Source organism: Sphaerodactylus townsendi, linkage group LG01 (assembly GCF_021028975.2).
Source record: "Sphaerodactylus townsendi isolate TG3544 linkage group LG01, MPM_Stown_v2.3, whole genome shotgun sequence".
Classification (NCBI taxonomy): domain Eukaryota; kingdom Metazoa; phylum Chordata; class Lepidosauria; order Squamata; family Sphaerodactylidae; genus Sphaerodactylus; species Sphaerodactylus townsendi.
In genome coordinates, this window is record NC_059425.1 from 7,003,166 (window position 1) to 7,024,000 (window position 20,835).

Here is a 20,835-nt window from a genome sequence, read left to right on the forward strand (position 1 = left end):
GCAACTCACTGAAGGCTCCTTCTAGACATTCCTGCCTTGCCTGCTTTTTAATAATAATTAAAATGGGAAATTATTTTCCAAAGAGCTTGTGTTCGTGATTTATGTTGGGCTGTGAATCAAAGGCAGTTTGGATTGGGAAGAGGAAAAAGAGGACGTCATCTCTGTTAGCAGGTGCACCATGTATCCTTTACACTCTTCATTCAGATGGCTCTTCCTCAAGAGTTGCCAATTCCGGATTTGGAAATATCTGGAGATTTGCGGGTGGAGCCTGGGAGAATAGAAGAAGAGTTAGTTTTTATGCTCTGCTTTTCTCTACCATAAGAGGTCTCAATAAAGCCCTTCTGAGATACGAGAGGCTGAGAGAGTTCTGAGAGAACTGGAACTGGCCCAAGCTCACCCAGCAGGCTTCATGTGGAGGAGCATACAATTGAACCCAGTTTTCCAGATTAGAGTCTGCTGCTTATGTGGAAGAGTGGGGAATCAAACCTAGCTCTCCAGATTACAGTCCATTTCCCCACAGCAGGCAGCTTGTGAGGCAGGTGGGGCTGAGAGAGTTCAGAGAGAAGTGTGATGGGACCAAGGTCACCACGTGGAGGCGCGGGGGATCGAACCCAGTTCTCCAGATGAGACTCCACCACTCTTGACCACTACACCACGCTGGCTCCTTGGAGAGTGGCCTCTGCGGCCTTGTGCTGCACTAGGGTCTTCCCACCCAAAATCCACCCTCTCTAGTCTCCATCCCCAAATCTCCAGGAATTCCCCCGACCTAAAGCTGGCAACCGTATAAAGTCTGCCAGCAGGCAGCCAATCAGTTGGCCTTAATTAAAAAAAAAACTGTTAAATAATTCTTTTAAACCTCACGAGCTGGTACTGATAAAGGACTACATTTCCCAGCTACCCGAGTGCAACAACGGCTTCCGGCTTTGGCCGTCCTTCACCATAGAGAAACAAAAAGACGAGAGCGCCGCATCACAGCCGTCATCGGAACTTCCGGTCTTGCGACGGGCTTCCCTCTCTCAACATCCGATTCCGAAACGTGCGGGGGTTTCACCATAGAGAACGAGCCGAGTCCAGAGCGACCCCGGAAAGAGGAAAAGGCGGTCTTCCAGCACCGCCGCCGGAAGTCCAAGCTGCGAGCGAGTCATTCCGGCCCTACTCTATCGCCTTGCCGCGGCTGTCCCGTGAGCTTTCGCTCTCCGGCTCTTGCGGGGCCTTGAGCAGAGTCCTCCCGGCAGGCTTTGCGGCGCGCGGCCCGGCAGGCACAGCGATGGCGGCAGCGGCCGGACTTGCTGCCCCTTCGGGTCCAGGGAGCCCGGTGGGCCCCGCGGCCAGAGACCTCTTCGCCGAAGGGCTCCTCGAGTTCCTGCGCCCGGCTGTGCGGCAGCTGGACACGCACGTCCATGCGGTCAGGTGAGCCGAGCAGGCGGGAGCCCGTCAGGGGTAGCGGAGCCACGGTTGAGCTATGGCGCAGGCGGGAACCGCGCCCGGGGAGCTTCTGCCTCACGTGGGGACGCGCCTTGGTGTCGTCCCATCAGCGGTGGATTTTCACCAACCCTCTCACGCTAGCTTAAATTGATGGGTATCATACAGGCAGGAATCCACCAGGTTGAGCATTGCGCAACCTCTCTGGATAACTGAGAGTTTTGTTTCAATGCTCGCTATCTAACATGCATCGGTTTGCACCCCACCTTTCCTCCAAGGAGTGCAGGGCTGCACGGTGTCAGGACCAGGATAGTTCTCCTTTAGGCTTAGTCCTCACACAACACCCCTTTGAGGTAGACAGGGCTGAGAGAAAGCTGCTCAATCACTTCAGGGCAGGGTGGAGGATTATGAACCCCCCCCCCCCCCCGCTTTCTGCACGCCAAACTGGCTCTCAACATTTGCCTTTGCTGTGTCTTTAACGGCTGCATGGCAGGCAGGGACCCCGCCTCCCACCCTTTCCTGGCAGTAAAGCTTTTTGACATTCTTCATGGCCCGTAAGACCTCTAACAGCTTCATGCTAGGCAGAAACATCTGGAAATTGAAGCGGGGATGGGAATGAGAGGCTACAGAACAAATGTCCCTCTTCAGGAGGGACGACGATGTGTTTAGCATCCCCTTGATACCTGATAATGTTCTCTTCCCCCCCCCCCCCCCCATTTTTAAATGCACATGCTCAGAGCGGAAGTCTTATTTGACATATTTAGGATTTTTATGGCAGCCGATAGCTAGTAGATCTTTTTTGTCGGCTACTACAATAACTGTGTGTCTTCTTTCTCTTCCCTCCCCCCGTTCCCCTCTGGCAGGGAGAGTCAAGTGGAGCTGCGAGAACATATTGACAGTCTTGCCACAGGTAAGTGCAAGGAGGGAGGCTTTGTGGGAGGTTTGTCAAGAGCATTCTTACTTCCTCTTTCTACCTGGGTAGTAGAAGAAGAAGAGTTTGGATTTATATCCCCCCTTTCCCTCCAGTAGGAGACTCAAAGGGGCTTACAATCTCCTTGCCCTTCCCCCCTCACAACAAACACCCTGTGAGGTAGGTGGGGCTGAGAGCTCTGTAGAGCTGTGACTAGCCCAAGGTCACCCAGCTGGCGTGTGTGGGAGTGTACAGGCTAATCTGAATTCCCCAGATAAGCCTCCACAGCTCAAGCGGCAGAGCTGGGAATCAAACCCGGTTCCTCCAGATTAGATACACGAGCTCTTAACCTCCTACGCCACTGCTGCTCCTTCTTTATGGGCCTTGCCTGTACTAGAATTTGCAAGAACTCCCATGAGGATCGAATTTTGTATTGGCCACGCAGGCAGAGTAGAAGCTGCTACCCATTAGAAGAACCTGCTTGGCACACAGAAGGTCGCAGGCTCAGTTCCTGGCATCTCAAGTTAAAAGGACCGGGAAGGAGGTGACACAAAAAAAAAGAGTCCCTCCGACTGACCTTGGAGAACCGCTGCCAATTTGAGCGGACAATACTGACGTTGATGGACTGATTGCCTGACTCACCTTCAAGCGTCAGTTGTCTTCTGGGCAAATGGTGTGAGGGTGATGTCGAGCTGGAAGCATAAATTATGCTTCTGCTCAGGAGGATCACTGTATTCAGAGAAATAATAATTGAACCACTCCAAACGGGACAGGTATCCTCTCCCACTGAACCTTAACAGCAGCAGCTTACTGTCAAGTTACTGCTGTGAAGTGTTGCCCACCTGTACCTGTTACAGTCTTACCGTCTTCTGCAAGCACACTCGTAGTAAACTGCCAGGAATATAAGCAGCCGGATCAATCCCACCCCCTAGCTTGCAGGGCCGCTTTTGAACAGGGAAGCACTTTTGAGTTACTAAATCCCATTCATTCCTCTGTTGCTGGATCCTTGGCTTTACCTGTGGTATGTGCCAACCCTACATATAGAAGAGCCTACATGCTGGCTAGATGTAACATTATGCCATCCCCGCTCCACAGAGGAAGACTCAAGGGTCTACCAAACGATAAGAGGCTTTGCCCCTGCAGTCCAGGGCAGTTGGATTCCATTGTGCACATTCTCCTCCACTGCCCACTTTACCAGAATCCAAGATCCAGCTTATTATTACAAATCATTGACTCTATGAAAACCCTGACAGCTTGATAAAGTAAATATGCTCTTAAACTGTAATGACCTTGACTGCTGTCTCGCAGTGGCAAAGTTTCTGGCTGAGGTTTGCGAACTGAACTTATGATCCAGTGTGAAGTTTTATCTAGTAATTTTAGTTGTATTTATATTGTATGTTCTGTATGCCAATAAAGACTTATTGGAAAAAAAACAAAAAACCTGTGGTATGCAAAGTTCATGGGCGGGCATTGAAATGGTCCAGCCCTCAGCCCCAGGAGCAAGCGGAGCCAACCGTTTTGGTTTTTTTGTCCCATACTCAGAGCTCTGCCGGATCAACGAGGACCAAAAAGTAGCTCTGGACCTGGACCCTTACGTCAAGAAATTGCTCAACGCCCGCCGGAGAGTTGTCCTGGTTAACAATATCTTGCAGAACGCCCAGGTGAGTGACCAGTCTGAACAACGGGAGTCGTCGTTGGTCTTCCAGCTTCTTTAACTATTTTTCGGGATAGCTTGAGGGGTGAGGGCCAGTTAAGAGCAACGAAGGGCTAAGGGATAGGATCTGCTTCAGTGGCGTAGGAGGTTAAGAGCTCATGTATCTAATCTGGAGGAACCGGGTTTGATTCCCTGCTCTGCCACTTGAGCTGTGGAGGCTTATCTGGGGAATTCAGATTAGCCTGTACACTCCCACACCCGCCAGTTGGGTGACCTTGGGCTAGTCAAAGTTCTTCTGAGCTCTCTCAGCCCCACCTACCTCACAGGGTGTTTGTTGTGAGGGGGGAAGGGCAAGGAGATTGTAAGCCCCTTTGAGTCTCCTGCAGGAGAGAAATGGGGGATATAAATCCAAACTCTTCTTCTTTCCACTGTCAACATAAGAGCCCTTAAAAGCAGCTGTAGTCTTCAGGCTGAAAAGAGTGCCAGCCCCAACACTTCTTTGCTACCTTCCTTATTGCCCTCAGAAATAAATTAACCTGCGTGGCCCGGACGAGCCCAATCTCGAAAACTATGCAAGGTCAGCCATAGTTAGTACTTGGATTGGGAAAGCTGCTTTGGCACGCTCTCTTGCTCGGAAAATCCTGAAACGTTGGCCACAAGCCAGCTGCAACTTGACGGCACTTTTCACGCCTTGAGACTTTTAGTTTCCTAACTGCCCACGACCAGTTTGTGAAATCGATTTCTGCTGATCTCTGTGCAGGAACGCCTGAGGAGGCTCAACCACAGCGTGGCCAAGGAGACTGCCCGCAGGAAGGCGATGCTCGAAGCGACTGGAAGCTACCCGCAGGGTTCGCCCAGCAAGTGAGGACCAAACATGGGCACTGCTTCTAACTAACGGCGAGGCGCCGGTTGCTGTCTTGGGGACCGTGGCTTCTTACTCACAGGTGCTAACCAAGTTGAGAGCAGACCGGAGCAGGTGAAGTTGGGGTTTCACATGGAGGTGACACCGGGCCAAGAATCCACACACACATGCACTGACAAAACGGGTTCACTCCGAGCCCCAATCCTCTCGCATGTTGGAGAGGCAGCGTTAGTAGCACTTTTTCACAAGCTGCACGACAGTATCGAGTGGTGCAATTAAGGCTTTGGACTGCCTCAAGAGAAGTGCTTGATGCTTGCGCAATAATAAATTACTGCTAAACCCTGCCAGAACCAATGTTCTTTTCTTCACGGCTAACCACAGGGCTTTCCACTTCGCTGCCTCAAGAGACCCAGCCGTTAGCTTGATTCTAGCTTCTGCCGAGTATCTATATAGAAGAATTGGGATTTATACCCCACCTTTCTCTCCTGCAAGGAGACTCAAGGTGGCTTACGAGCTCCTTTTCCTTCCTCTCCCCACAACAGGCACTTTGTGAGGTAGGTGGGGCTGAGAGTTCTGAGAAAACCGCGACTGGCCCAAGGTCATCCAGCAGGAATGTAGGAGTGCGGAAACACATCTGGTTCACCAGACAAGCCCCTGCTGTGGCTGGGCTCCACCGTGAGCAATGGGGTCTGGAGTCTTGATGGGAGAGATGGGATTCTTACTTGTTGAATTCATAATGGTAGAAAGGACATAGGCAGAGAATAAAACTAAAATAAACTCAGTCAAATATGTATTAAGAACATAAGAAAGAGCCTGCTGGATCAGACCAGAGTCCATCTAGTCCAGCTCTCTGCTACTCGCGGTGGCCCACCGAATGCCTTTGGGAGCTCACATGCAGGATGTGAAAGCAGTGGCCTTCTGCTGCTGTTGCTGCTCCTGAGCACTTGGTCTGCTAAGGCCTTTGCAATCTTGGATCAAGATTGGGAGCCACACATCGACTTCTCTTCCATAAAACTGTCCAAGCCCCTTTTAAAGCTATCCAGGTTAGCGGCCATCACCACCTCCTGTGGTAGCATATTCCAAACACCAGTCACACATTGCATGAAGAAATGTTTCCTTTTATTAGTCCTAATTCTTCCCCCAGCATTTTCAGTGTATGCCCCCTGGTTCTAAGGTATGGAACTAGTGAACAGTTTTCTCATTTCTATTAGGATTTGCACCTCTCTTACGTGGTGTACGTGGTGTTCTGTGTTATTTTTACAGGAACCGTGAAAAAGTAGATCCACGACCAATAATACGTTAGTCCTCACTGGTCCTAAGCACAGGATGCTATCTGGATGCAACCTGACATTAAGGACTTAAGCAAAGTGCAAAGACTCACACCTGGCCGGAGAAAAGGGGAAATCGTATTCACTTTTAATATGTTAATAGGCCTTTCCTGTGTTTTCCTTTTCCTTTGATGCTTGCAACTGTAGAGAAACTAGAGGCAACCCTGGTGCCGCCTCAACAGAGGAAGGCGGGAGGTAGCTGGACACCATTATTTCACTGAGTTGCTCGACTTCCAAACATCGTTTCTTTCCGCTGCACCATTCTCACATTCCATGGGAAACTGGGAGGGGGTTTTGTGGCGGGAACTCTGATGGGATAAATGTAACAGTTTGACCGCCCTCCAGCAGAACTGGCTTTGCTAAAGCTGGGTACTAGCTGGATCCAATAAAGGCTACTGAGTGCACAACCAGAGTCCGTTTATTGACTTCAGACCTGACAGATGCTAAGCTTCTTGATGCCTGGTCAGTACAGAACCTAACTTGTGGGGGGAAGAAGAGCAGGTTTATATGCCCTGTTTTTCTTTACTGTCAAGGAGCCACAAAGCAGCTTGCAATCACACACGCACACACCTGGTGAGGCATATGGGGTCAAGAAAGTTCGGAGAACTGTGACTGGCCCAAAGTCAGCCAGCAGGCTTCATGTGGAGGAACGGGGAATCAAACCAGGTTCTCCAGATTAGAGTCCACCACTCTTAACCACATCACACTGGCTCTCCAGTGAGAATCTGCAGGTGTTACCTTGCGTACAGAGGTACAATCATATATAAACACATAAAGCTGCCTTAATAATGAATCAGGGAGTTGGTCCATCAAGGCCAGAGAGGTCTACTCAAGAGAGTGCATGCTAATCAAATTTGCACATGACACCAAAATAGGAGGGGTAGCTAATACCCCAGTGGACAGTGTCAGAATTCAAAATGACCTGGTTAGAGAGCTGGACCAAAACAAACCAAAAGGGCTGGAATCCATACGCTACAAGGAGAGATTTAGGGAGCTGGGTACATTTAGTTTGGGGAAGAGAAGGTTAAGAGGTGACATGATAACCATGTTAAGATATTTGAAGGGATGCCATGTCGAAGAGGAAGCAAGCTTGTTTTCTGCTGCTCCAGAGACTAGGACCAGGAGTCATGGGTTCGAGGTGAAGGGAGAGAGATTCCACCTAAACATCAGGAAAAACTTTCTGACCGTCAGGGCTGTTTCACAGTGACATGCACAACCTCGGAGTGTGGTGGAGTCTCCTTTGGAGGTTTTTAAAGAGGCTGGGTGAACATATGGCGGCTTTGATTGCGTGTTCCTGCACTGCGAGGGCGGTGGACCGGATGGCCCTTGGGGTCTCTTCCAACTCTTATGATTCTATGAAATTGGCAGTCGCTCCCCAAGATCTCAAGCTGAGGTGTGCCCCATTACCTGCCATCTGATCCTTCTCGCTGGAGATGCCGAGGAGCAAACCTTCTGCATGCAATGTAAAGGCTCTACCCCTGAGCCACAGTCCCCACTCAGATTCACCCCAGCTCTCCAGGGTCGCTTAGTCGCTCCAGCATCTCATGCTAAGGACTGGGACCTTTTGCATGTTCCAGCTCTGAGCCACAGCCCTTCCCTATTACATGCACAGTACAGGAATTAAACCTTTAAGTAGTGCTGTAGTCACCCTCTGTCTAGACCAGTGGTCGCGATCCTATGGCACTCTGGATGTTCATGGACTACAATTCCCATCAGCCCCTGCCAGCACGGCCAATAGTCCATGAACATCTGGAGTGCCGTAGGTTCGCCACCACTGGTCTAGAAGAATCTGTCCCCCTAACATGGACCTTTCCTGTGTTTGGGCGCCATCTGTGCATGCATCTGTGCATGTATTTTTATCTGTAATTTTTGGAATTGCTGCTATAATGTATTTTAATGAATTTTAATGTTTTATTTCTATATTGTATTTATGAGATCTCATATTGTATTTGTTTTATGTCTCATTGTACACCGCCCAGAGCCCTTCAGGGGTTGGGCGGTCTATCAAGACTAATAAATAAAAGCAGAACATTATGCAAAGTCATTAGGAAAGACCTACTAGCAGATGTAGTCTTCACAAAGCAGCCCAAAGGGACATGCATGGAAGAAGAAGAAGAGTTTGGATTTATACTCCCCCTTTTTCTCCTATAAGGAGTCTCAAAGGGGCTAACAATTTCCTTCCCCTCCACCCCACAACAAACACCCTGTGAGGTGGGTGGCTGAGAGAGCTCCGAGAAGCTGTGACTAGCCCAAGGTCACCCAGCTGGCGTGTGTGGGAGCGTACAGGCTAATCTGAATTCCCCAGATAAGCCTCCACAGCTCTGGTGGCAGAGCGGAGAATCAAACCCGGTTCCTCCAGATTAGATACACGAGCTCTTAACCTCCCACGCCACTGCTGCTCCACTGGTCTAGACAGAGGGTGACAAAGCAGCCCAAAGGGACAGGTATGGAACAAGGTGAGTTCCTCCTACCCTCCCACAGAACCACCCTGATACAGGTTAGTTCTGCTGCTCGAGGTCTTTTTCCAGCAGCATAGTACCTGCAATTACAACACAGTGCGTCAATCAGGTGGAGCAGAAGCCTGCGATCGCTAGATGGCAGCTGCTAAGCAATGTCCAATTGCTAACTGCTGTTTTTTAAAATGTGAATATCTTGCTTTTCAATACAGATGCTTTCTGGGACGACTTTTGACCCTTGTCGAGGAGGCTGTTGGATTAATCGGGAAACTGGCAACGGCTTCAGTGAGCCACAAAGAGTCAGACAAGCAGCACTTAAAAGGAGGGGGAAACTTTTTTTTTTAATGGCAAAGAGATATAAAAACAACACAATTAAAACAAGACGTGGGAAGGACACTGGCTTGGTCCTGCATTCCGGCTTCAAACTGGTTCGGCCGTCCGTGATAGGCGAGAAGAACCCGAACTGCAAGACAAATGCAGACAGCCTTTGAACCCGCTTCTCTGTCCCCGCTCCGTTCCCACCTCAGTGGGCACAGCCTTTGCTGAAGCTGACAGGGCAACACCAGCCCTCTGCTATCCTAAACTGGACAGGCCTGAATTAGGAACAGCCCCGGCCATTTGCAACTGCTACAGGGGGATCTGTAGCCCTGGCTTTCAGTTCTGGGGGACAAAGATTTAGGGAAAAGGAGAACCTGGGGAGCAAGGGATGAGCAGGCCAGCCAGAGCCTGAGATAGTGTTTCCCAATGTTTCGATGTCGCGGTACCCTTGACCTCGCTCTTCATATCTCAGGGTACCCTTGAATTTCATTTGATTTACTTTTTTGCATTTTTAAGGTTTTTTTCCCCGTTTTTGGCCTGTAGGTGGGGGGAGTGGCAAGCAAGGGGAGGGGAGGGAAAGCAGCGTTGACGGGCGTTGTTTGTTTGCCTAAATTGGGCATGGACTGGGGGATTTAAAGGGACAGCTCCCTTTAAATCTACCCCTCCAATCCACACCGAATTTAGGCAAATACAACAATGCTGTTCTTCAATGTTGTTTAAAGGGATCCCATGAGGCTACAAACCCCCCTTCAAAATCATTTTGATTCGGGGGGGTGGGACAGTGGTAGCATTGTCATGGTACCCCTGGGACGAGCTCATGGTACCCCAGGGTACCAGGGAACCCTGGTTGGGAATTACTGGCCTGAGAAATGCCAAGTAAGGGAACGAGCAATATTACCAAGCTGGCGGGAAAAGCAAACCCCGCAACGTCAGAGGCCTTTAAGAGATCCCTGCCTCCAGGATCCTACCTGGAAAGTCACTCCTGGGTCTCCATGCTCTCTTCTTCCTCCCCAGCCGCGGTTTCTTCCTGATTCTCCTCCTCTTCCTCGCCCTCCTTCTTCTCTGGTGGTTTCTCATAGGCCTTCTCAGAGGGGGTCACGATCACCCCATCCCAGGTGGACATTTCGGTGGCCAGGTCTGCAAGGCAAAACAAGAGATTGCTACGGGAACCTGTGGGGATGAGGTAGAATGGGGAGTACAAGATCCCATGCTGACACTTCGTAACTTGTACATGCGCTCCGGATGAAGAAAAGTACCATGGGTTGGGAGCACCCCCTTTAGGACGTATCTCGAGACCAACCCCAGATCTACAACAAGGGCTGAATATATTTTTTTATTTAGGGCAGTGGTGGCGAACCTATGGCACGGGTGCCAGAGGTGGCACTCAGAGCCCTCTCTGTGGGCATGCGTGCACAGAGTTTGTCATGTGATAATAGTGTAATTATTCAGGGAGATTATTAGCATTAAACCTGAGACCTAGTTTTGGGGAAGCAGTGTAGGTGACCCTGTTAAGTGCTGTTAAACCCTACTGATTTTCATGGGAAGAACGAAAGTGTGATCCTTTACCTGAGAGTAAGCTCGGTTGCTGGCAATGGGGTTTGCTTCTGAGTAAACCCTCCTAGGGTCGTGATTCACCCGTTTGAAGCGTCGCACAGTTGCTTCAAAGCAAAGCCACCGACTACCACCAAGCTTACTCCCGAGTAACGCACGCTTCGGAGCCAACTGTATATTCTAAACTAAAACCTCAGTATTCAGGTTAAATTGCCGTGTTGGCACTTTGCGATAAATAAGTGGGTTTTGGGTTGCAGTTTGGGCACTCGGTCTCGAAAAGGTTCGCCATCACTGATTTAGGGTAATGGTTAAAAGCGACACTTTGATTCCCCACTCCTACATATGAAACGAGTTGGATGACCTTGGACCAGTCACAGGGCTCTGTGAACTCTGTTCACGCAGAGGCAAGCAATGGCAAACCACCTCCTGCCTTGAGGCTCAAACACACACACATGCACACACTCACATACTGTCCAGACCTGGATGGCCTGGGCTAGCAGCTCTCAGAAACGAAGCAGGATCCATCCTGGTTAGTTTTTGGATGGGAACCCACAAAGGAATACCAGAGTTGCTATGCAGAGGCAGGCAACGGCAAGGCCCGTTAAGTCTCTTGCCTTGAAAACCCTACGGGGTTACGGGGTTGCCATAAGTCAGCTGTGACTTGATAGCACGCTCCCAACACATTTTGGTAGTGGATACTCATAAAGCAGCTTGTAAGAGTACATAGCATATTAAACACACACACAAAAACTAAACACCATGGTTACCTACGACAGTCAGAAGGAAAAGAATGTAAGAACAAGCCAGCTGGATCAGACCAGAGTCCATCTAGTCCAGCTCTCTGCTACTCGCAGTGGCCCACCAGGTGCCTTTGGGAGCTCACATGCAGGATGTGAAAGCAATGGCCTTCTGCGGCGGCTGCTGCTCCCGAGCACCTGGCCTGTTAAGGCATTTGCAATCTCAGATCAAAGAGGATCAAGATTGGTAGCCATAAATCGACTTCTCCTCCATACATCTGTCCAAGCACCTTTTAAAGCTATCCAGGTGAGTGGCCATCACCACCTCCTGTGGCAGCATATTCCAAACACCAATCACACGTTGCATGAAGAAGTGTTTCCTTGTATTAGTCCTAATTCTTCTCCCCAGCATTTTCAATGCATGCCCCCTGGTTCTAGTATTGTGGGGAGGGTCCCTGAATTGGCCTTTTTGGCCCCTCCTTCACCAGGGGTCTTCCCCACAAATTTGTTTTGCAAGGGCACGCAAACCCCTGAAGTCTTGGATAGGTTGGCAAGGCTTACTCACAAGGGTGAGCCAGATTTTACAACTCTGGTGGACTGAGGGCTGGAAAGTCCAATCGCTTTATGCACCCTTAACTATGTTTTTCCAACCTCCTCCTTACCCAACCTAGAAAAAATGCAGCCATTAAAAACAGGCCCCGCCTCCAGTGTGCTAGCGAGGCTTCCTCCCACCCCCTTGTCCACCATTCCTACTTACAGCTGGCGTCTCCTTCCTGCCCAAGGATCTTCCTGTAGCCCCCGTGAGAGAGAATGCGGACCAGGGTCTGAGCTGTGTAGCAAACCATGTCCTGTGGGGATGGGAAGAAGAGGAAATATGTTGGTCATTAGCATCATTCACGCCCGCAGCCTTCCAAGGGATATTTCAAGGCTTCTCGGGTTGTGGCCCAGCATAATTCTGACCCAGTCATTGACTCTGGTGAGCAGCCAAAAGGCAAAGATACAGCTGAGTGCATATTAAGACAATCAGAGACACACATTTGCCTTTCAGGTTCTGTGAAACACACCAGTTGTACCTGCTGTTTTTGTACACTGGAGTGCATCACCAACATAGGTAAGAAAAACCTTGCAGACCCCAAACACACAATTTTGTGCTTGTTCAGAAGGGCGCTTCTTAGACATAAGGACTAGAGAAACTTAATTGAAACCCACGATTGTGGGTTCTCTCGTGTGCCGACACGAACAGCTCCCTGCCCTCCCTTAAGAACATAAGAACGAGCCTGCTGGATCAGACCAGAGTCCATCTAGTCCAGCACTCTGCTACTCGCAGTGGCCCACGAGGTGCCTTTGGGAGTTCACCTGCAGGATGTGAAAGCAGTGGCCTGCTGCTGCTGCTCCCGAGCACCTGGTCTGCTAAGGCCTTTGCAATCTCAGACCGAGGAGGATCAGGATTGGGAGCCATAGATCGACTTCTCCTCCATAAATCTGTCCGAGCCCCTTTTAAAGCCTTGAGTGACAGCCTTTCAAACAGAGAGCAATCATGTCTCCCTCTCAACCTCCTCTTCTCTGGACTGAACATTCCTTCAGCCTTTCCTTGTAGGACTTGGGTCTCCAGCCCCTGATCAGCCCCACTGCCCTCCTCTGCACCCGCTTCATCGGCTTACAGACCACTCTTCTCCCTGTGAGCTCAAGGTGGAACATTCTCATCTAAGACTCAGCATCATTAGTTTCCAATAGGGTTAATAACAGTTAAATGATACTCCATAAAACCATCATTCAACACTGAACTTTAAAGGGGATGGAAAGAGAAAGGAAGGAAAGGCAGAAAGGAAGAAGGGAGAAAGGGAGAACCACTAATCATAAGTGTCAAAGTCGCGCCCCTCCAGATGTTATGGACTACAGTTCCCATCATCCCCTGCCAGCACATTGTCGGCAGGGGGTGATGGGAACTGTAGTCCATAACATCTGGAGGGCCGTGAGTTTGACACCTATGCGCTAGATAGATACTGTTGCTGCCTCAACCATAATCCGGGTGGAACAGCTCCACCTTACAGGCCCTGTGAAAGTGTACCACGTCTCGCAATATCAGAGTAAAAGAAGAAGAGGAGGAGGAGGAGGAAGAAGAAGAGGAGGAGGAGGAGGAGTTTGGATTTATATCCCCCCTTTCTCTCCTGTAGGAGACTCAAAGGGGCTTACAGTCTCCTTGCCCTTCCCCCCTCACAACAAACACCCTGTGAGGTAGGTGGGGCTGAGAGAGCTCCAAAAAGCTGTGACTAGCCCAAGGTCACCCAACTGGCGTGTGTGGGAGTGTACAGGCTAATCTGAATTCCCCAGATAAGCCTCCACAGCTCAGGCGGCAGAGCTGGGAATCAAACCCGGTTCCTCCAGATTAGATACACAAGCTCTTAACCTCCTACACAAGCTCTTAACCTCCTAAGACATTTATACAATTATTGTGGTCATTGGCTCAGCAATTTTTGCCAGGCTAACCCGACCCTGTCAGCTCTCACAAGTTAAGCAGGGTAGGCTCTGGTCAGTATTTGAGCGGGAGGCCACCAGAAATCCAGGATCGCTGTGTAGAGTCAGTCAATGGCAAACCACCTCTGTCTCGCGCCCTGGAAGCTCTACAGGGCCACCGCCAAACGGCTGCAACTCAATGGCACTTTTGAACGGCAGCCTTGAAATACACTGGAATTAGCTGATGCTGCAGATCTAAGAGGAGGATCAGGGGTGAAAGAACAGCAGCGGGCCTAAGACCGTGTGGTAGGTTTGCGGGGGTGGCGAGATCTGAGGAGTCCCTACTTGTATCTTGAGAAATGAAGTAATGGGATCGGGGTTACCTGCTGTTCCAGGGTCATGACCGTGTGGACTCGGAAGTTCCCACTCTCGCAGGGGTCCGTGATGCCAACAGAGCCAGGCAGGAAGAGCCCCGCGGCCAGGATCTGTAGGCAACGCCTGCCGGTTAAGCAACAGAGTCAGCATCAGAGAGGCACTGTGCAGATCATTACACAGCTGATGTCACATGGTGAGAAAATGAGCGGGCTTTGTTCAAGGGCACTTAAAAACAAGGAGGGAGCCCTAAGGGCACTAACAGTTGCTCGAACGACCAGGGTTGTGCAAACTCCACCACCAAGACAGAGCTCAACACTCTGCTGAATCAGATGACTTCCAAGTGTCATATCATAAGTAATGTGGAATCAAGGTTTACGGATTCCCCTCTATGGGGGTCACAGAGAAGAAGAATTTGGATTTATACCCCCACCTTTCTCTCCTATAAGGAAACTCAAGGTGGCTTACAAGCTCCTTTCCCCTCCTCTCACCACAAGAGACACCTTGTGAAGTAGGTGGGGCTGAGAGAGTTCAGAGAACTGTGACTAGCCCAAGGTCACCCAGCAGGAATGTAGGAGTGCAAAAACACATCTGGTTCACCAGATAAGCCTCTGCCACTCAGGTGGAGGAGTGGGGAATCAAACCCAGTGCTCCAGATTAGACTCCACCTGCTCTTAACCACTACACCACAAGCTGTTCCACCCAGCCTCCAACTTCTGGGGGCCCAGTGGCACAATACTGGCATTGGGATATGGATGCATAAGAAGCTGAGAATGGAGAAATGGGGGGAGGAAGGCTGGAAACAGAGGTCACCAACGGAGGAATATCAAGCTACAGTTTGCACAGCTGTGTACCATTGGTTCCCAAGCCAAGTCTAGATTTCCATAGGAATATGGGCAACAGAGGCTGATACAAATCACACAACACACACACACACAAACACACACACAGTAGCCACAGGAGGACAGCAAGCATTCCTGGAAACAACAGCTCCAGCATGTTGGCTGGAAACTAGGTCAGACTGGGTAGCAAAGTGGTTCTCCGTTTAGAACTTCATGCAAGATCTCCCTTTCAGTTCTCATGGCCATCAGGGGGGAAGAGATAGGTAATGGCATGTTCGTTAAAACCATACCTGTATGCAACGTTGAGAGCCAGGGGCTGCCGAGTTGGGTTGTTCATCACAGCGTAGTGTCCCTAGAGCCAGAACGCAGATTGTCAGAGCATCCTCTCATTCTCTTCCTTCACCCGCCATCCCAGATTAGCAACTCAGTCTGACACTTCTAAGTCTCCAAATCTTCCCCTACCCCATCTTTATTCTCTTCATATTTATTATATTCTTTACTGAAATACACACCCACATTTATGAGGATTCAGAATGGTAAAAGGTAAAAGTGATTATTGACCCACATAGGATGACATTACATCACAGATGTAGAAGAAGAGTTTGGATTTATATCCCCCCCCTTTCTCTCCTGTAAGGAGACTCAAAGGGGCTTACAATCTCCTTGCCCTTCCCCCCTCACAACAAACACCCTGTGAGGTGGGTGGGGCTGAGAGAGCTCCGAGAAGCTGTGACTAGCCCAAGGTCACCCAGCTGGGAATCAAACCCGGTTCCTCCAGATTAGAATGCACCTGCTGTTAACCACCACGCCACTGCTGTAGTACCGTGGTGGTGAACCTTTGGCACTCCAGCTGTTATGGACTACAATTCCCATCAGCCCCTGACAATTGGCCATGCTGGCAGGGGTTGATGGGAATTGTAGTCCATAACATCTGGAGTGCCAAAGGTTCACCACCACTGCTGTAGTATGTCTACGAGGTGGTTTGCCTTTGCTTTCCCCAGCAGTCATCTACACTTTACTCCCAACAAGGCTGGGTACTCGTTTTACTAATCTCGGCAGGACGGCTGAATCAGCCTTGAACCTGCTACCTGAAACTGATTCAGGAACGAACTCAGGCCGGGAGCAGAGCTTCGACTGCGGCATTGCAGCTGAGCGCTCTTACACCACGGGGCTCTTCAGAAGGGAGAGAAGCAGAATTCAGCCTCTGGCTTCACACCTCCGTGCTTCCTCAGCCACGTGCTCTGGAGGACTGGTTGAGGAAGCCTCGTGGGAATGTGCAGCGAAAGGGAGCAAAAACAGACACCCTCGCCCACAGCCCCTGGACATACCAGCAGGTCAAGGATCCAGGGTGTGAGAGGTTCAAAGCCTGGGAACCGCATCCTAAGGTCCTTCAGCAGACGGATCAGGACTTTCACCCTGGCAAAAGAAGGCAGAGAACTTTCAGTGGGCTACGTCTCACAGGTGTGCAAATCCCTACAATGTACACAAACTTGGCAAAATCCAAATCCGAAACCTTTATTAGGCATAAAACCGGTGTGTGTCAAGAATTCCAAATACAATAAGAAGAGCATTATTGCACAACTTGCAGTACACAGAGTAAAAACATAGCAACAGCTTCAGAGATTTCAACATGAGAGTTATTTAGAAGCTTAGCCATTTTTATCTTCTCAGAAAGGAGCATAAATCCTGTTGGTAATACAGCTCTCAAATCAGTTCTGATGTCGTTGTATTTTGAACAGTGAAGCAGAATATGAGAAAGTGAATCAGTTGTATCAGGACAGAATCGACAGCGACGCTCGCTTTGTGGAATATTAGAGAAGCGACCTTGAAGATGTACTGACGGAAAAGAGTTACACCTTGCTCTAGTCATGACCCATCTGCAATTGTAATTAACAAGTTGTTCCAGGTATATAGCAGGGCTAGATTTCTGAGGGATAATCCCAAAGAATATTGGAGAGCAAGAGCTTTGCGCTTTGCTCAGGTGAAATTGATGTTCTTGATCGAATAATCTAGTCTTTAAGCGATGGTAAATCTCCGGAGCGGTGAGCATTTGTAGGGCCTCACACAAGCTTAGTATTAGAACCGGAGCAAAAGAAAAGGCCAACACAGCGCAGGTTCTTGAAAAATCAATCATGCCCTTTACCGCTGCAGAAAAAAGCTGGAAGCATAGCCTGTAACCTTCTAGATTTCCCCCCTTCCCCTCTGCAAAAGATAAACGAGCTCCCCTCGGTTGTGTAAGGGTGGCAAGACTTACGTGGACTGAGAGGCGTTTTCCTCAAACCAACGGGCGTGCCGGATGGCCGCCAGGGCGCTTTGCAACACTTTGATATCCACTTGGGGGAGAGAGAGACAAAAAAAACAGGAAAGGAAGTTCAGTGCAAATCACAATTGAGAAGCACCATCTCCTGACTACAATACTGGGGCTGAGAGGGTTTAACCCTCGATGCAGTGAAAATGGCAGGAACCTTCAATCGGTGGGCTTTTCTCTTCCACAGCCCCAACAGAGCTCTTGCTGTAAGAGCAAGTGTGGCGTTTCCCCCCAGCTATATTTCACTGTCTTCTCTGTCTCTTCCTTTATTTGGTATGCTGCCACCAAATCTGACGTGCCCCCCTCTCTCCTTCTCTGTCTAATTTTGTAGGCTGCCACCAGGAATATAATTCCAAAAAAACCCCTTTTATTTATCCTTTTATTTTATTCTTTTCTTGGTAGCGTGTACGAGAGGAAAGGCAAATGGATGGCTTTCGTGGTACTAAGGAAAATCAGGGGGGGGAGTTCCAATATGTCATTGAAACAAAATAAAATTTTATTTATAGCGGGCAGGTAATCTTCAAGGTTCCAAGCAAATTATTTTCAAAGGTCAAAATAAAATATAACTCGGGCACCAACTACTTTATATAACTTCCAGTCAGCATAAAGTCACACTGATCCTTTCCACTCTTATAATGAAACTATGTCACCCTCACACAGCTTCTATGCTTTTCTGACAGATTTTCCCTCAGGGAGAGATTTGACATTCTAACTCTGAAAAAACAACACAGCCAAAATTCCTCACAGATATAACAGATCTCTTTTCCACACGGAGCTCTCAATCTCACACAGAGCTCTGTGTTCAGCAGAGCTTCTCTGTCTCAGATCTTTCACACACAGAACACCAACTCTCTGTCTCTACCCCCTTTTATAATTGCTCTTTTTTTTCTTCCTCCCAACAGTCACTCCTCACAAAACCCAAATTCAGCTCTCCTTTTATTATTATCATCATCATCATTATTATTATAATTATTATCATTATTGAATTTAATATACTGCCCTATCCCCAAAGGGCTCAGGGCGGTGTACAAATAAAACATCAACTAAAAACATACATATAGTTTAAAACAACAATCATCTTAGAACATCGTCCCACGGATCCCTTACAAAGCCCTCCTAATGAAAAATAATGGGTCCGGATGGTATTGGGCCCATGGGGGGTAAAGAGGAGGGGGGCTGGCAAGGAGGAAGAAGACGCAGGGGTTTGTGGAGGGCTGGGCTTTCTTTCCTGCCTTTTATGGACACTTCCTCTTCCTCTCTCCTATTCGGCACTCAGTTTGAGGCCATCCAAACCTAAAATCATTTCAATCCAACTTTAAAAATGTTACGGCAAGCTATTCCCACCCCACCCACCCCCATCCCTTTTCCAAGAAGCGAAGTACAAGGATTTCCTTACAGTGTAGCTCCGGATCCAGCTTGCGGAGGTTGGGTGGCACGGTTGTGATAAGGATCTTCACTGTCGCATCGGCGGAGCTGATTTCAAAGCCGGTCTCGTTGGTGAGCATCGTCAGGACTGCAGGGGATCAAAAGCACATCATTTACGGAGGCACCACAGAATCTAATACTTGGGAAGCAGAGTCCTTTCAGTCTCTGATTGTCCACACTGCTCAAGGGTCTCGGGACTAAGCTGAATACTTAGGAAGCAACTTCTACGTGAGGAAGATAAGTTTCTCATATGATTGGGGGAAGGGGCCTTCCTTTATTTAACTTGTTTGCTAAAATTATTGAGGGAGGGGACAGGCTTGCAAGCTCCTTTCCCTTCCTCTCCCCACAACAGACACCTTGTGAGGCAGGTGGAGCTGAGAGCGCTCCAAAGACTTGGGACTAGCCCAAGGTCACCCAGCAGGAATGTAGAAGTGCAAAAGCACATCTGGTTCCTCAGTTAAGCCTCAGCCGCTCAGGTGGAGGAGTGGGGAATAAAACACGGTTCTCCAGATTAGAATCCACCTGCTTTTAACCATGTCACCAAACTTGCTTGTTCCAAACAAACGGACCAGACCCAATTATCAACACACTTGTCACCGGGAGAGGGGAGGGAGAGAAAGAAACCACGCACGCACAACTTCAGAGCATCCTGTACCGACCTTCAGCAGGGTCTTGTGCTCGTAGGCTCTCCACAACTTTGTTTCCCAAGGCAGCGACAGCTTCAACTGGAGAAAGAAGGGAAAGGTCAGAAACCTTCCATGCTTGGCCACCCCGCCAACCCATCGCCCCAGCACGGTACGAGCGCACTCACGTGTGGGCAAGATTTTCAGGATCACCACCAGATCGGCCACGTTGTGCCCAGTCATCATGGTGCCTTTCTTGTAGGACCCCACTTGGCGCACCTCTTCAATTTGCTGGCAAGGAGGAAGAAGACGCAGGGATTTGGGGAGGGCTGGGTTTTCTCTCCCACCTTTATTGCACAGCTGGGCTTGGCAGACAGAGCCACTTATCTTGCGGGTCCCAGAGGACTGTGCTTGGGGCGCTCTGAAGTCTGGGTTCTCGGCCATCACAGAGCAATCCAGGGTGCTGACATGTACTGTTGTAGTCTTTGATCCATGATCTGCAAGCTGGATCATGAGACCCCAAAGCACTACGGTCTTTTCGGGGGGGGGGGGGGGGGGGGTGTCTGCTGCTGCTTTTGTAAGGATTGGCTACTTGTCTACAGGCAAATGGAAACAGGGTGCCCCAGAGGATTCATTTTGAGCAAAGGTCACAGGACTGGTGTTACTTCCTGTCACATGCTTGCACCTCAGGACCTCATGTGGATGCTCAAAGCAGAGTGCAAATAAATTAAAAATACACACATTGCACTCTGGCTGTGTCCAATCTTATATATTAATCTTACATTTATGGAGGAGAAGTCGATTTATGGCTACCAATCTTGATCCTCTTTGATCTGAGATTGCAAATGCCTTAACAGTCCAGGTGCTTGGGAGCAACAGCCGCAGAAGGCCATTGCTTTCACATCCTGCATGTGAGCTCCCAAAGGCACCTGGTGGGCCACTGCGAGTAGCAGAGAACTGGACTAGATGGACTGGTCTGATCCAGCTGGCTTGTTCTTATGTTCTTACATATAACTAAACAACTTAACACGTCTATTTGTATTTACAGTTCCTTATTTCTCTGACAAAGTTCTTAGATACAGCATAAGTCTTCCAACCCTTATAACTAAACATAAATAATCACTTGATCCATTCAATTCTTTGTTCAGAAACAAAGCTTCAGTTCCATATAGTCCATATTCCAATTCTATAGGTTCTACATAAAAACGTCTCGCGCGTATAGAACCTACAGAATTGGAATATGGACTATATTGAACTGAAGCTTTGTCCAAGACTTATGCTGTATCTTTAAGAACTTTGTCAGAGAAATAAGAAGAAGAAGAAGAGTTTGGATTTATATCCCTCCTTTCTCTCCTGCTGGAGACTCAAAGGGGCTTACAATCTCCTTGCCCTTCCCTCCTCACAACAAACACCCTGTGAGGTGGGTGCGGCTGAGAGAGCTCCGAGAAGCTGTGACTAGCCCAAGGTCACCCAGCTGGCGTGTGTGGGAGTGAACATAAGAACAAGCCAGCTGGATCAGGCCAGAGTCCATCTAGTCCAGCTCTCTGCTACTCGCAGTGGCCCACCAGGTGCC

The 20,835-nt window shown here is 49.2% G+C and overlaps 2 protein-coding genes across 2 annotated transcripts in view; one reads left to right on the forward strand and one right to left on the reverse strand.

Annotated features, from left to right (window-relative positions):
* Window positions 1-1,042: 1,042 nt before the first annotated feature.
* Window positions 1,043-5,192, forward strand: SNAPIN (SNAP associated protein). Its single transcript, XM_048510157.1, has 4 exons — window positions 1,043-1,410; window positions 2,286-2,332; window positions 3,875-3,993; window positions 4,747-5,192. The coding sequence occupies exons 1-4, from the start codon at window positions 1,268-1,270 to the stop codon at window positions 4,849-4,851; spliced, it is 414 nt and encodes a 137-aa protein (XP_048366114.1). The 5' UTR covers window positions 1,043-1,267; the 3' UTR covers window positions 4,852-5,192.
* A 3,755-nt stretch (window positions 5,193-8,947) lies between these two features.
* Window positions 8,948-20,835, reverse strand: part of ILF2 (interleukin enhancer binding factor 2) — a 29,959-nt gene continuing 18,071 nt past the window's right edge. Inside the window, exons 3-12 of the mRNA XM_048509922.1 lie at window positions 19,451-19,554; window positions 19,299-19,364; window positions 18,611-18,727; window positions 17,161-17,239; window positions 16,235-16,322; window positions 15,197-15,258; window positions 14,076-14,190; window positions 11,996-12,086; window positions 9,919-10,087; window positions 8,948-9,095 (exon numbers count right to left, since the gene is read on the reverse strand). Coding sequence (XP_048365879.1) covers window positions 9,927-10,087; window positions 11,996-12,086; window positions 14,076-14,190; window positions 15,197-15,258; window positions 16,235-16,322; window positions 17,161-17,239; window positions 18,611-18,727; window positions 19,299-19,364; window positions 19,451-19,508 — 837 coding nt within the window. The 5' untranslated portion in view covers window positions 19,509-19,554 and the 3' untranslated portion in view covers window positions 8,948-9,095; window positions 9,919-9,926. The remainder of the gene's footprint in view (window positions 9,096-9,918; window positions 10,088-11,995; window positions 12,087-14,075; window positions 14,191-15,196; window positions 15,259-16,234; window positions 16,323-17,160; window positions 17,240-18,610; window positions 18,728-19,298; window positions 19,365-19,450; window positions 19,555-20,835) is intronic.

Bases quoted from the DNA above. Each gene is read 5' to 3' on its own strand.
- SNAPIN (XM_048510157.1), top strand. From the start codon at position 1,268: ATGGCGGCAGCGGCCGGACTTGCTGCCCCTTCGGGTCCAGGGAGCCCG. The intron at 1,411-2,285 runs GTGAGCCGAGCA...CCCCTCTGGCAG, and splicing joins ACGCACGTCCATGCGGTCAG to GGAGAGTCAAGTGGAGCTGC. The intron at 2,333-3,874 runs GTAAGTGCAAGG...TCCCATACTCAG, and splicing joins TATTGACAGTCTTGCCACAG to AGCTCTGCCGGATCAACGAG.